The 14,472-nt window shown below is 61.5% G+C and overlaps 1 protein-coding gene across 3 annotated transcripts; it reads left to right on the top strand.

Moving 5' to 3' along the window:
- The first annotated feature begins 509 nt into the window (after nucleotides 1-509).
- Nucleotides 510-12,720, top strand: Dnmt3l (DNA methyltransferase 3 like). 3 transcript variants are annotated; one of them, XM_047563246.1, is made up of 9 exons: nucleotides 510-562; nucleotides 642-749; nucleotides 1,852-2,023; nucleotides 4,265-4,352; nucleotides 5,222-5,310; nucleotides 6,547-6,622; nucleotides 7,091-7,230; nucleotides 10,038-10,123; nucleotides 12,291-12,720. In XM_047563246.1, the coding sequence occupies exons 3-9, from the start codon at nucleotides 1,916-1,918 to the stop codon at nucleotides 12,454-12,456; spliced, it is 753 nt and encodes a 250-aa protein (XP_047419202.1). In that variant the 5' UTR covers nucleotides 510-562; nucleotides 642-749; nucleotides 1,852-1,915; the 3' UTR covers nucleotides 12,457-12,720. The 3 variants fall into 3 exon arrangements, with proteins under 3 accessions (XP_047419202.1, XP_047419203.1, XP_047419204.1); XM_047563247.1 differs by lacking the exons at nucleotides 510-562; nucleotides 642-749; nucleotides 1,852-2,023 and adding an exon at nucleotides 4,057-4,104; XM_047563248.1 differs by lacking the exons at nucleotides 510-562; nucleotides 642-749; nucleotides 1,852-2,023; nucleotides 4,265-4,352 and adding an exon at nucleotides 4,609-4,957.
- Nucleotides 12,721-14,472: the final 1,752 nt, after the last annotated feature.

The following is a 14,472-nucleotide window of genomic DNA, read 5'->3' as shown; positions in this document are numbered from 1 at the left end:
TGCGTGTCCCCTCCCCCCCCAGCCCCCGCAGCCCTGTAGAGGGCAGTGGTCCCTGAGTGTGTTCAGAGTCGAGTCCTCCCGCCGTCTGAGTCCAGAGCTCCTTCATCATCCCCAACAGCAAACTTGCCCCGGGGGACAGGCCTCCGAATCGCCCTCCCTGCCCCCTCTTTGGCCCCAGCACCTCTGGTCTGCCCTCTTCCCTGTGGATTGGCCTGTTCTGGATTTCCTGAGTTCCAGACACGCTGCAGGATGGGCTGGTCGGCTCCTGCAGCACAGCCAGCTGGGATTTTGAGAGGGGCCCACCCGTCCTGCCTCTGCAGTAACGTTAGGACTTCTGATCCAAGAACTTGGCCTCTTGGCCTTTGGATCTTTCGTTTCTCTCGGCGTTTGGGGTTTCCGTGTCCGGGCGGCACGGCTCTTTGGCTGACCTTCAGGTCTTCCGGTCTGCTGAGGGTTAAGCTCCTCGCTCTGTTTCCCTGTAGACATCTGCCTCTGCTGTGGAAGCTTCCAGGTGCACACGCAGCACCCACTCTTTGAGGGGGGAATCTGTGCCATGTGCAAGGTAAGCGGGGGGCCAGCAGGGACCCCACTGCCTCGGAGGAGGGGGACACCAACAGCCGCCTTTGCCTGGCCCAGGACAGGTTCCTGGAGGCCCTCTTCCAGTACGACGACGACGGGTTCCAGTCCTCCTGCTCCATCTGCTGCTCAGGAGAAACGCTGCTCATCTGCGAGAACCCCGACTGCACACGGTGAGCCACCCGGTAGTGCCAGGGGGGTGCCAGGATGGTGACCAGGGTGGTGGACTGGGTGGTGGCCAGGGTGGTGACCAGAGGGGTGCCAGGGTGGTGGCCAGGGTGGTGGCCAGGGAGGTGCCAGGGTGGTGGCCAGGGTGGTGCCAGGGTGGTGCCAGGGTGGTGGATCGGGTGGTGCCAGGGGGAGGCCAGGGTGGTGGCCAGGGTGGTGGCCAGGGTGGTGCCAGGGTGGTGGACAGGGTGGTGCCAGGGGGAGGCCAGGGTGGTGGACCAGGTGGTGGCCAGGGTGGTGCCAGGGTGGTGCCAGGGTTGTGGACCGGGTGGTGCCGGGGGGAGGCCAGGGCAGGGTCACAAGCACCAGGAGCACCCGTCCCTCACGGCTCCTGCGCGGGGCTCCCAGATCGACGGTCTCCTCCCGCCCTCTGCCTGAGGCCTCCTTTGGCGGGAGCCTGGCACGTGGGAGCGGGTCAGGAGGCTGCGTCTCGGGTGGTCTTTGCAGGGTCCTAGCTGAAACCTGGCTGCTCCTTCACTGGCGATGGCAGAGGGGATCAGTGCGGGGCTGCGGGTCAGCACCAGGGACACGTGAGGGGCTTGCTGACCCTGCCCTGGCCGACCTGGGCTGCACCCACTGTTCCCTGCCGTTGGTCTGGGTGGGCCTCCTCTTCCCAGCCGGACCCAAGTTGTGCCCCCAGGAGGCTGCTCCTGCTCCTGGTTCCCCAGGGTTCTGTGTGGGCTGCGGAGTTTGGGGAGGACAGCAGCTTAGGGCCTTCATCAGAGCATTGTCAGGGCGGGTCGTGGTTGGAGGTAGCAGTGCCCAGCGTGAGAGGCACTGGGTTCGATTCTCAGCACCACATAATAAATGAATAAAACAAAGGTCTATCAACATCTAGAAAATATTTTTAAAAACCATAATTATCATTGTCCCTAACCCTCGCCTTCCTTTATCACTCTGAGTCGCCAAGAGGGCCAGGGTCCCCTTCCGGCCTCTGGCCTTGCCTCCCCCAGGAAGTGCAGACAGGCAGGGCTGTTTGTTTTCTCAGATAAGTGGAGGGAGACCCTCGAGGTCCCAGCGGCCCTGTGGCTTTCTGTTTTTCTGAAGGTGCTACTGTCTTGAGTGTGTGGACACCCTGGTGGGCCCCGGGACCTCGGGCAGAGTCCACGCCATGAGCAGCTGGGTGTGCTTCCTGTGCCTGCCCTTCTCCCGGAGTGGGCTGCTGCAGAGGAGGAGGAAGTGGCGAGGTCGGCTGAAGGCCTTCCATGACCACGAGGCGGTAAGGAGCAGGCCACGGCGGGCGGCCCTGCCTTCCCCTGGCTGCTGGCGGTTTGGTGCCCACTGGTTCCAGTAGGGACACAGCCAAGGCTTTTGAACACATGCTCTTTGTGCCACCACATGGCTATTTCTTCAAAATCCGCTTAGCACGGTGACTTTGTTTCTCACAAGCAGGGATGAGCGTTTTGTCTCAGGAAGGAGGGGAGCTCAGGGGAGCCGACTGGCAGGCCCTCTGCAGGTTTCCCAGCCCAACAGGTGGCTGCCACTATGGGCCAACAGGGGGCCTCCTGGTCCAGCCAGGGCAGCCAGCCCAGAGCAGGACTTCCTGCATCCAAGCAGGCAGAGCATGAGCTCATGGAAGTGCTGTGTCCCCGGAGGTCCTAAACCAGTTGCCTGTGAATGCAGCCTTATTCAGAAATAGGGTCTCTGCAGATGACATCTGGTTGAGGATCTGAGGACGAGATCCTTGTGGCCCCCAATGCAAAGACTGGTGTCTTTAAAAGGAGAGGGAGATTCCGGAGAGGCAGAGACAGGAAGAGGCCCTGTGAGGACAGGTGCAGAGGCAGGCGCCCCGTGTCTATGAGCCAAGGTGCGCCCAGGGCCACTGCAGCCCCCAGAAGCAAGGTTGTGGTGGCTACGGAGCCCCTCCCTCCAGCCTCCAGAGGGAGCCTGCCCTGCTGGCGCCTGGCTGCTGAGCTGTGAGTGTTTCTGCTGCCTCCAGCGGCAGTTTGTCCCAGTTTGTTACCGTGGTCCCCAGAAGCTCCCAGGAGAGGGGTGAAGCCTTGCAAGGAGCCACAGAGCAGGGGTGCACAGCACAGCTGCCAGGCCGAGCTCTCCAGGTTGGCATCGGCCTCTGCCTGCCTGGCGAGGCGCAACCTGATCAAAGCAGACAAGGAGCGGGTGGCGGTGTAGCTGTGGGTCGGTGTTCTTGGGAGCGGCCGGAGGCTGGAGCCCTCTCCCTGCCCACCTGCTCCTGCTTGCAGTGGGCTGGGGTGCCATGGGCACTGACTTGGGGTGGCCTTGCCACCCCGGTGGGGTCCTCCTCTCAGGGGCCACTCTGGCCTTGGGGCTCTCTTCTGTGAGGGTGTCAAAGCTGTCCCACTGAGCCCAGGTTCTGCAGACGCCAGCTGCCCCGTGCTGTACCCACTCGCGTGCACGCCAGTGGCACACGACGTTCCAGGCTCCTCGACATGTGGGCGCAGGCACCTGCTCATAGTTGCGAGCAGGTGTCTTATTGTGCTTTTCAGAAAACAAAGCAAGCAGGTGTCTTCTGGAACCCTCTGTCAGGTACCTCGAGGGGCAGAACACTTGCATCTCGCTATTATAGAGACCCCTGTGCTCCAAGGCTGCGGAGGGGGTGATTAACTGGCCTTCAGAAATGTGATCAATGCCACCCAGAGCCCGGAGCTAGGAAATGGAGGAGACGGCTCCTGGGGCTCAACCTTGGGCTGAAAGGGGCAGGTCCCCAGCCCTTCCCTTTCCCCAGGGTCCTTCCAGCTGGCACAGCTGTGCTGGCAGCGAGCTAAGCCAGGGCCTGGCCCCTGCCTCTCCTCTTTCTCCAAGGGCAGCCCAGACCACCCCACCCGTTTGCTTTCCACCTGTTTTGGACGCCCATCCCACCACGTGGGACACCCAGCTGGTCTCAGGCCCATCCTGTCCCTGATAGTCCTGCATTTGCCCTTGGCCAGGTGCCCCCACTGTCCCTGTCCCTCTCTGACCAGCATCCTAGAAAGGGAGGCAGGCAGTGTGCACATCACATACCCCACGTGGAGTTTAGAGACGTGTGCAGCCTGTGTGCCCAGCATGGCTCTGCTGTGTCTGGGCTCAGGGGGCCAGTCCTGGCCCCACAGATCACAGGCCGCAGGTTCTAGGCCTGAGGAGCCCCTCACCTCGGCACATCAGACATTCCCGGCCCTCCGAGGGCATTCTGGCCGGGGCCCCTGCTGTGCAGAGACTCTCCCAGGTTTTGGAACCTGTTACAGAATCATCCGCTGGGATTGCAGCACCCTCCTCTGACACCAGGGGGCGCCCTCATGCCTGCCTTCCCTGTGGATGGGGGGACCACGGCCTGCAGCTGTGGAGGTCTTTGTTGGGGGGTGGCACTGGTCAGAGCAGGGCAGCGGCCTTGGCCAGCGGTGGGCTGGAGTCTCTCCCCACAGAGGGAAGTGCTGCGGTTCCAGCACTGGCTCAGGCTGCGGCTCAGGCTCTGACCAAGCAGCTGAAGGTCGTCCTTGTTTAATAGGAGAGTCCCCATGAGATATATAAAACCGTGCCAGCGTGGAAAAGAGAGCCAATGCGTGTGCTGTCCCTTTTCGGGGACATCGGGAAAGGTGCGTGCAGCGACGTGCAGGAAGTGGGGAAGAGGGTGGTGGAGAGGGCTGGCCTGGCCAGCTGAGCATCCCTGCATGTCCCCGGGCAGAGGAAGGAAAGGTCTCCACGGAGGGCAGCAGTCTGGAACCCAGACGGGAGGCCCCACCCGGGGGTGCGGAGGAGGCGGAGGCGGGACAGGGAGGGAGGGTGTGGGGACAGAGGCCCTGGGCAGCCTGAGGAGATGCACAGTGCTGTGATGGCCCAGCGGCCCAGCGGCCCAGCGGCAGGAGGCCAGCCTGCCCGCCCAGAGGGCCGTTTGCACGCAGCCTGGCGGCTCCCCCACCCCGTGCTCTCCTCCTGCACCTAAACCTCCCCTGCCCACCTGCCCCTCTGGCTGTGGCTCTGCTGACACCCTGCTGGTGCCCTTGAAGTCCCACCTGGCAGGTGCAGGAGAGCCCCAGAGACAGCCCAGCCTCTGGAGGAATCGTGGGGTGGGCCCCTAGGCCGAGAGCATCACAGGGTGCCAGGAGGGCCCCTGCAGCAGCTGTGATCCTGGCACCCCACCTCGGGGACATGGACCCAGGCAGACCGGGAACGGCTTGGCTTGACCAGGCTCTCGCCGCAGGTGGGGCTGCAGGCGCCGGGCCTGCTCCCAGGGTTACTGGCTGGCCGAGTGGTGCCATGTGCCCAGAAGTGCCTGTTCGGCAACAAGCTGCTTGGCCTTTGACCTCGGTGCTGGGTGGGCTTTCTCGCTTTCAGTCCTCAGAGGCGGAAGTGCTGCTCCTCTCCTAGGCCGCAGGGAAACGAGCTTGTCCGTGCTGACAGGAACACCCTGGGTGGGCGCTCAGCTCCTGCAGCTCCTCTGCCCTTCTTGTCTGTCCCACTCCAGAGCTAACCAGTCTGGGGTTTCTGGAGACCGGCTCGGAGGCAGGAAGGCTGAAGCATCTGGAGGATGTCACCGACACTGTGCGCAGAGATGTGAGTGGGCCCTGCGTTCCCAGGCGAGGGAGGCACAGGAAGGAGGCCGGGGCAGCGAGGCCAGGAAGGCTGCATGGGGGAAGGCGGGTCAGGAGGACCCTGGGGCTTCCAGGCCAGCGAGGGCCCTGGGCCTGGCGAGTGCCGTTCACTGGCTGCTCGGTCCCTGCTGGAGAGGTGGACGACCCTCTGTGGGCCTGTACTGCTCTCCAGATAGAGCTGGGCAGTCACACAGACATCTTGAAATCCAGTGGCCTTTTCTACCACCGTGATGAGGCGCTGCCCAGCAAGGGGCCCTGAACCCCACTCCACCCTCTAAAATAAAGATGCGGAGTCCAGGACCCAAAGCTGCCGGTCATTTGAAAGCCTTCCCAGCGCTGCTTCTCTCCTGGGGGAAGCCCACTTCTGCCTTGGTGGCTGCTCCCCAGAGACGGTTCCCCTTCCATTCTGTCCCACAGGGTGGTCGGTAAGAGAGGGCACAGCCTCCTGCTCCAACTGACCCAGCCTCTCCTGCCTCCCAGCCCCTCCTCAGTTCACACCCCGCCACCAGCCGGGGCCCCAGGCCTGGGGTCAGGTGGAGCCAGGAGGTGGGCTCAGTGCAGGCCCCCCGTTGGGGAGAGCTGCGCGCGTCCGTGTTGTCTGGGGTGGGTGCTGGGATTGAATTAGCCTGTCTCCTGCCAGGCTGATGCTCCACTGCCAAGCTGTACCCCAGCTCCGGAGTCCATTCCAGATTGGGCTGCCAGAAAATGGGGTCCAGCATTCGGGTATCTCTTGAACTTGGAAGAAAATGACCCGCAGCTGGGCTTGTCTGGTCCCTGTTGGGGCGGGACTGTGGCTGGCTGCTTTGTCTTCTTTCCGTCCAGCCACAGAGTGACCGCCTGGTTGTTGGGGTCGTGTGGGGCTTGTTTATGTCCCTGAGGGACTGTTCCACGCTCACCGCCCGCTCCCAGCTGCTGGCCGTTTCCCAGGCAGCACACAAACCCCTGGAGGGGCTCCTGTGGTTCGAGCAGCCAAGCTGCCACGGGGAGGGGTGTTCTCAGATGGCCCAGGGCCAGGCACGCCCCTGAGGGCAGAGGGCAGTGGTGGCTGCTGATGGCTCAGCTCGGGTGGGCTTCTTTGCCCCCAGGGATTCTGGGAGGGGTCACCACATCCCATTGGACAGGCACCTGGGCCCCAGGGCTGACTCACCACCAGGGCCGAGCACTGGGCACTCAGTGGCAGCCCTCGCGTGTCCTGCAGGTGGAGGAATGGGGCCCCTTCGACCTCGTGTATGGCTCGACGCCCGCCCTGGGCCACTCCTGTGACCGTTCTCCTGGTAAGACACGCTTTGACCAGAGGGCTGAGGTCCGCCCCGCTCACCAGGGCATCTTGTCCCCAGCCCTGCCACCTCTCCTCTCTCCCACCCACTACAACCCCTCAGGCAGGGCAGAAACTGCAGATTGCATTTAGAAGGCGTTGAGCCGTCAGTGACGTACGACAGGTTACACGGTGTATGCAGGTGGGGTCACTTGTGAGCATTGCCATGACAAGAGAGCAGGTACCCATTGCACCCAGGCTTCCTCACGCCCCTCTCTCAGGCCCCTGCCAGCCCTGCCAGGTGGCCTGCAGGTACTCCTGTCATGCGGGCTCGCAGCCTCTGGAGTGTTAGGCAGCGGGCAGGGTCAATGGCGTGGCCACCCCGAGGTCTGGCCCTCAGCCATGTCTGCCTGGGCAGGGCTTCTGTCCTTGCTGAACCCGGCCTTGCCGGCCCGGGCCCTTACGCGCCGCCACCTGGTCCCTGCAGGCTGGTACCTGTTCCAGTTCCACCGCCTCCTGCAGTACGCGCGGCCCCGGCTGGGCAGCCCGAAGCCCTTCTTCTGGATGTTTGTGGACAACCTGTTGCTGACCAAGGACGACCAGGCCATCGCGTCCCGCTTCCTAGAGGTACGTGTGCCAGGCCTTCCAAGGGAGACGGGGGCCCCGGGGACGGCTCAGCGTACACCCCGCTATGGGGCACCCAGCACCCTGGGCCTGGGCCTTCCGCGAGCGCGCCGTGCACAGGGGCAGACCAGCTCCACTCCACCTCAGGCCGCCGCCGCCTCTCAGGACATGCCCCTGGGGGCTGCGCCTCCTGCCCTGCCCGCCCAACGGGCACACGCCACACCTCAGGGTGCCTGCACACATGCACGGGCACACGCGGTACTGCACCCTGCACACGCAGAGTCACACGCCTCTACCTCACACACGTGCCCGTCCCACGCCACAGGCAGGGCACGCTCACACTCCACCTTGGGGCACCCTCAGCCCTGCTTTTCTGTCCACGCGTCTGCGTCGTCACCTCCAGAGCAGCCCCTCGGTCCCCATGGCTAAGCCTGTCCAGGCCCTGCATGGCGGGATTCTGGGGAAGGGCTGTGGCGGGTGAGCTGCAGTGAGGGCATGAGGCTCTGCAGGAAGCTCATCATGCCCACAGGTCCAGAGGGGGCGGTGGGGGGCGAGGCCAGCGTGGGGAGCAGCCGGGGAGCCCAGTGTTGGGCTGCTGTCCAGCGGCTTCGGCTGGTTCCAGGGCGGGCTTGTGACTGGAGCAGGAGGATGCGCTGAAGCACAAACTCAAACCGAAGGTGTCACTTTAGTGGGAGTTTTAACACCTGGACCCTCCTGGGGACCCCTCCTCAGGGGTCGGTCTGGCCAGCCTGGTCAGCCTGGTGTCCCTCCTGCTGGCGCCTCCGATTGTTCACGTTCCAACGTGATGGTAAAAGCCCCCCGACCCCTCCACCCTCTCCAGCTCCCTGCTGCCGAGCACCTGGCTCCCCGGCTTCACGGTGACCTTGGGGGACCCCCTCCCACAGCGCTCCTCTGTCTGGTCATCCTGTGCTGCACAGTTTCCCTGGGGACGTGGACGCGCTTGCCAGCTTCCTATTGCTGGATGACTGGGCGCCTCCTGCCTTGGGCTCTTGGGGAGGCGCCATCCATGGCCAACCCCAGAAGGCAGCTTCTTGGTCGAAGGGTGAACGTGGCTGTCACGGATGTCACCCGCCGCCCTCGCGGAGTGGCCCACGGCAGTGGGCGGGGTGTGGGAGTGATCCCTCCAGTCCCTGGTACTCCCGGCTGCCGGCTGCCTCTCGCAGCCACCTCCCTCTGACCCTCCAGCGGGTTGGTCTGTGCGCATGGAGCTGGCCACTGTGCCCTGACGGCTCCTGCTGCCTGGCTGGCTGGGTTGCCTCATGGGCGGAGGGTTCTGCTTGACTCGGGGAGACTTGCTGTGCATGTGATCAGTCCAGTGACAGATAGTGAGTTTCCCTCCTGATTTTATACCTGCAGTCTTTCTCTTCTCTCGAGGAGCTGCCAGTCTCAGGCCCCGGGGGTGATGGGGACACTCTGTCTCCTTCCTGCTCTTCACGGAGCAGCGGCCCTGGCTGAGGAGGAGGTGCACCGCCGAGGGGCGTTTCTGCGGGTTCTTGTTGGTTTAAGTGTCTTTATCACGATGATCTTGGGTGTTATGGCACGTTGTTTGAGTGTCTGTGAGGTTAGATGGGGATCTTCCCCTCTAGGTCTATTGAGAGGATGTAGCGTAGCATGGACGTCCAGGGGTGAGCTGTGCGTGCGCTGTGGGGAGAACCCACCTGGCAGGGGTCATGTGGGATGTTTAGGATGCTGTGCCCACAGCAGGAAGGTGTGTGGCAGTTCCCTTGTTCCCTGGCTCACGGCAGGCTGTGGTTTCTGTGTCGAACTTGCTCCATAAAATACTGGAGAGGGAGATGGAATTCTGTGACGCAGCTGCTGCAGCTGCTAGATCTTCTGTGTCTGTGAAGATTTCCTCTCTGGGGTCAGTGTTGGGGGTTGTTTTCCTAGACTATAATCCACTGAGAGTTCTAGGTTATTTCTACAGGGGGAAGCAAAGGACCCTCTTGCTTGCTTGCTTCTTTGTGATTCTTTCTTCTTATTAGGAAATCTGGACATTAAAAAAATACCTACACAACGTCATGTACGAGCATCAGGATCAGATTGGTAAATTGCACTGTTTTACCAAAAAATCTATTCCTGCCATCAGTAATTGTGGGCCCAACTGAAACATGGCAGTTGCTGAGCCTGGCACCCACTAGGACAGACAGAGGACAGCAAAAATACTGGCTCCCCTTGTGAGCTCGGTAGTTCACAATTAATTGGTCCCAACTCAGAAGTAGCACAAAAGGAGACTCGTGGGTTTTCTGTGACCCCCACCCTGCTGTGGCACCTCATCCTGCTGAGCGCAGCAACGCCCAAGCTGGCTCTGGCCAGCTGGTGCACCCCCCTGATGCTGGAGGGAGCTGTCAGGATCAGGGGAGGTGGAGCCAGGTCACCTGGCAGGGCCTCCTGCCTCAGCTTCTCCCTTCCTCCGCTCCCCCCGCCCGTGAGCTAAGGTCGGCCACTGCCTCCTACTCCCTCCTCCTCTCTGGGGCTTCTGGGAGACCGCGACTGGCCTTAGAGGCAGCCCACTGCCTGCTGCCATGATCAGGAGGGCGGCACTCTTTGGGCAGTGCTTGTTGGCCAGCAAAGCATCCTAATCCCTGGGGAGCTGCGGGCCAGTGACTTGTGGGATAAACATCTACTGGCTAAGCAGTCTAACTCGACAAACCTGCTGGTCTTCCCATAAGGTGGTTTCTAAGAACAAAGATGTGACGTGTAGGGAGGCCGCTTGGCAGATGTGGTCAGCCTAGGCCTGCTGACCACTGGGCCTGTGGGGAGGAGGTGACTGGCGGCCCTTCCCTCCTCAGATGGAGCCCGTGACCCTCCAGGACGTCCATGGGAGAGTCCTGCAGAATGCTGTGCGAGTGTGGACCAACGTCCCCGCTGTGAAGAGGTACTTCCTGGGCAGACGAGGCTTCAAGCCTGCAGGGACACAGCTGGCCCTGGGCTCCGGGAGGACGTGGGGTTGGAGACAGCAGGGTTTTCCAGCACAGCCAAGCCTGAGCAGCCCGGGGCTGTCGGGCTGAGTTTAGTCGGCCTTGGGGCCACCTGCATCCCTGACGTGCCTGAGCCCCTGGGTGCCTCTGCACTGCCCAGGGTCCTGCCTCGGGACTGCAAGGGGTGCCCTGGCTCTGAGAGCAAAGCAGGTGCCTGGCAGAGGCTTGCCTCATCCTCAGGACTGTGCCCCGTGGGGCCCCGCCTTCTGAAGCCCCGCACCCCACATGACCCCAAGGGCCCTCCTGCACGCTCAGACACACACAGCACACTTGCACTCTCACATAGGTTCGTAGATAAGTGTTCCTGTTGGACCAGCCTGGACACTTGCACACTCACCCAAGCTCACAGGCACACACTCGTGCTGAGTCAGCCTGGACACTTGCATACTCGGGCTCAGGCATGCGCTTGTGCTGAGCCACTGTGGACTCTTGCACACTCACACAGGCTTGTAGGCACATGCTTGTGCTGAACCAGCCTGGACATTTACACATTCACACAGGCTCCTACACATGCACTCGTACTGAGCCAAAGGGACCGTACTGTCTGAGATTGCTAAGTCATGTCTCCTCCTGCCCAGGAGCGGGCTTCTGGAAACTTCTTCCCACTTGCTCACGAGCCCCAGCATTCTCCTGGTTCCCAGCCACTGCACAGTCCCAGGGCCACTCCTGCCAAGGTGTGGTGCTCATGGTCCCTCCCACCCCACACGCTCCCTGGTCCTTCCGGGCTTTGTGCCGAGGCGATGTGAGGCACTTTTCCAAACTAATTTCTCTTTATGAGTCAAGGCTGCGGCGCCTCCTGCATGCCATCCACCCCACACCACATTGCTACCTGGTGGTGACCAAGCAGGTCACCCCCTGGTGGTGGACGTGTGACTTTGTGGGTCCAGTGGAGCAGCAGGGGAAGGGATGGCCTGCAGGAGAAGCCAGGGTCCACTCCTTGCCAGCCGCTCCGCCTAGCAGCTCTTTAGCCCCCAGGCCCGTCGGTTCAGGAATAACGCCTGAACCCAGGAATAACGCCTCAGAAGTCACGTGTGGCTGGGCACAGTGGCCCATGCCTACAGCCCCAGTGACTCGGAAGTCAGGCCGAGACAGGAGGATTGCAAGTTCCAGGTCAGCCTGGGCAACTTAGCAAGACCCTGTGTCAAAAACAAAAAGGCCTGTGGACGAGCTCAGGGTGCATGAGGCCCTGGGCACAATCCCTCCCACTAGGAAACAAAGAACAGCCCAAACGAAAAGCAGCCCTACAACACAACAAACAACGTGCGGCAGGCGCAGCCTGACCCCGCGCCCCTTCCCAGCTGCCTGGGGCGCCTGCCGGGCTTTGGCCGTGCACACGGCTCCCTTCCTCCCGGGCCCAGCCTGGCCCCTTTCTGAGCCCTGCTCCTGGGGTCAGAGTGCTCCTGAGGGGCTGGAGGCTGTTTCCCCTGCAGGCTCGGGGCGAGGTGGGAAGGACACTCCGAGGTGGAGTCATCTGGCGAAGACCACCGGCAGCTGTACCATGGCACTGTCCCAAGCCGCCCCGCGAGGGTGCAGTGCCCCTCCACCAGCCCCACAGCAGACCAAAAAATGCTCCCAGCTGCCGTGGGCCTGGGCCACGGGCCACCAGGTGCAGACTGGCCCGTTCCTCCCACTGTCCTCTGCTTCCCGGGACAGGCCTTGCGTGCTTCCACACAGTTGCCCCGGGCCTCACAGGATGACCTGAGTGCCAGCGGGTCTTTGCTGTCAGGATCCCTGGGACACTTGGGGACACCCCGGGTCTGACAGACCTTTGCCCCTGAGTCCTGCCCTTTCCTCCATGCGGGCCCACTGCCCAGCATGGCCAGCATCTGCTCCTGGCGGCTCCTGGTCTCCCCTCCCTCTTCACAGTAAGAGATCTGCCAGCTGGACCCCAGGCCTGATGCTGACCTGTCACCACCTGCCCACCTGCTTCTCACAGGACCAGCTCCTCACAGAAGCTGGCAGTCCCCGAGGGCGTGGATCCTGGTGACAGCAGAGCCCAGCAGCTCCCCTGCCCAGCCCAGGGGGCAGGTGCTGGTCGGTAACTCGTGCCCCTCTCCCTGGCAGCAGGCACTCGGCCCTGGCTTCTGAAGAGGAGCTGCTCCTGGTTCAAGACGGGCAGCGAGGGAGGCTGCCCGCCCAGGGCCCAGCTGCTCTGGTGAAGCACTGCTTTCTTCCCCTGAGAGAATATTTCAAGTATTTTTCTCAGAACACGCTTCCTCTTTATAAATGAGTCATCGTACCATGAAGAAAAGACTTTTCCTAGAATTTTCCTCTTACTGTCTTTCCCCCCCAAGTTACTCTTTTACTTGCTTGCTTGGCTTTGGGTGTCTCTTGATGCTACAGACCCACCTCCTGCTTGGTTCCAAGTTGCAGGGTCTCCTGGTCCCAACGGCTGTGTTCAGGGAGAGGGGTAAGGCCCTGCGTGTGGACCAGGTCCTGATGTGATGAGCACGCTGTGCTACCTGAAAGGACATCTGTGTTCCCACTGAGAAGTTCAAATACATCTGTTACAGGAGGACCACTGGCCGTATTTTGGTGTTTTGTGTATAAGCAAAGCCTTTGTTCCGCAGGACGAGGGACAGCAGACTCCGCCACAGTCACCAGGTGCCTGCCCCGTGCACACCTGTAGATGTGACTGCTGTTTACTTGTTGGTTGAAACCACTCACCCTACCAGGCTGCCCGAAGCACCCCAGACCGTTCCACAGTATACAGCAGTCCCACTGGCAAAGCAGGAGCCAGCTGAGCCAAGGGTGCTCTGGCCCAGGCCAGATCCGCCTGCAAATTATGTGCCCCTTTGTCTCCTAACCCAGATGGCATTGCTTGCTGAAGCAGGTCCCCATGGCCTAGGCAATGCCCAGTCCAGAGGATTTTAACCCACCAGGAGGCATTAACTGGATCCAGCCTCTCACATGATGAATCTCGCAGGACTTTTTCCCAGTTAGCCAGAACCATCCCATCCCCATGTCTAGACTCAGCAACCAAACAGACACAAACTGTCCTGGGCACCACAATTGGGACTTGGGGACACTTTTAGTGGTCTGTACAATGCTCTGTGGAAGAAAAGGAGTTCAAATTGAACCTGCTGAAGATCCTTAGAAATACTCTCAAACATGCACGTGGAACTGTCCCCACCTGGGGATTCTCCTAGGTATTTTAATCCTTCACAAAGGCCCCAATCACGATCCCCTATGGTCAGCTGAATAACAATCCCCCAATACCTTGAAGTACAATCAGGTCACTGACCCCTTGGATCAACGTGGCAGGGCACGTCTTCCATCCAGGAGGACAGTCCTGAACGCAGACAACACAGGCATCACGTCCAGGGCTGATTCAGCAGGGCTGTGATGGAACCAGGCTAGACGGCCACAAAGACACAGCACGAGAAGTAGAGAATTGCTCAGCCAGGTGCAAACAGACTCCTCCTGGTGGCCTGGGCTCTATAGCCCGCGTTTACCCCCAGAGCTGGCCGCAGCAGTGGGCATGAGCCTGTGACCATGGCTGCCCAGTTGGGGCATGGCAACCCTGCACAGGGCTGGTGGCAGCCAGGCTGCTTTCACCAAGGCAACTGATGGCACCGCAGAGAGGGAAGCAGTGCCTGCTCCCCATCTGCTGCAGATGGGCCGGGCTCAGGGCCCCGGGGCGCTCCGCATCGCCTCTCTCAAACATGCACGCAGAACTGTCCCCACCTGGGGATTCTCCTAGGTATTTTAATCCTTCTCAAAGGCCCATTCATGATCCCCTGTGGTCAGCTGAATAACGACCCCCCAAAAGATGACCACGATCTACTCCCTGGAACTGTAGGTGTTACCCCTCATGGCAGAGAAGGACCCCAGATTAAAGTGAGAGAGCATGCTTCCTGGGTCACCCGGGTGGGCCCCATGTGCAATCACAGAGAGCGAGGCAGAGGCAGGCTTATTGACCACATGCAGAGGGGACAGCCATGTGACCAGAGAGGCAGAGACTCCAGAGCTGCAGCTCGGCTGAGGGGCACCCCAGGAGCTGGAGGCTAGGATGGCTTCTCCCTTGAGCTTCCAGATGAAGTGATGACTTCAGACTTCTGGCCTCCAGGACTCTGAGAAAAAGATCTCCCTGTTGTTTGTAAGCCTCCAAGTCTGTGGTGATTAGTCACAGCAGCCCAGGAAGTGAACAGACCGCCCAGAGAAAAGATCAGCTTCCCGGCCAGGAATCAGGTTCGCAGCGTCCTCTGGGAGCTCGGAGGCACGTGGGCACCCGACTCCCGGGTAC

The sequence above is a fragment of the Sciurus carolinensis genome, chromosome 9 (assembly GCF_902686445.1).
Source record: "Sciurus carolinensis chromosome 9, mSciCar1.2, whole genome shotgun sequence".
Taxonomy (NCBI): Eukaryota; Metazoa; Chordata; class Mammalia; order Rodentia; family Sciuridae; genus Sciurus; species Sciurus carolinensis.
The sequence above is the reverse complement of the archived record's forward strand: the minus strand, read 5'-3'. Positions and strand labels throughout refer to the sequence as shown.

What these genes read in the sequence shown, in the direction of transcription:
- Dnmt3l (XM_047563246.1), top strand. Translation starts at nt 1,916, where the DNA reads ATGAGCAGCTGGGTGTGCTTCCTGTGCCTGCCCTTCTCCCGGAGTGGG. An exon ending in CCTTCCATGACCACGAGGCG is followed by an intron (nt 2,024 to 4,264) that starts GTAAGGAGCAGG and finishes CTTGTTTAATAG; the next exon opens with GAGAGTCCCCATGAGATATA. An exon ending in CCGACACTGTGCGCAGAGAT is followed by an intron (nt 5,311 to 6,546) that starts GTGAGTGGGCCC and finishes CGTGTCCTGCAG; the next exon opens with GTGGAGGAATGGGGCCCCTT.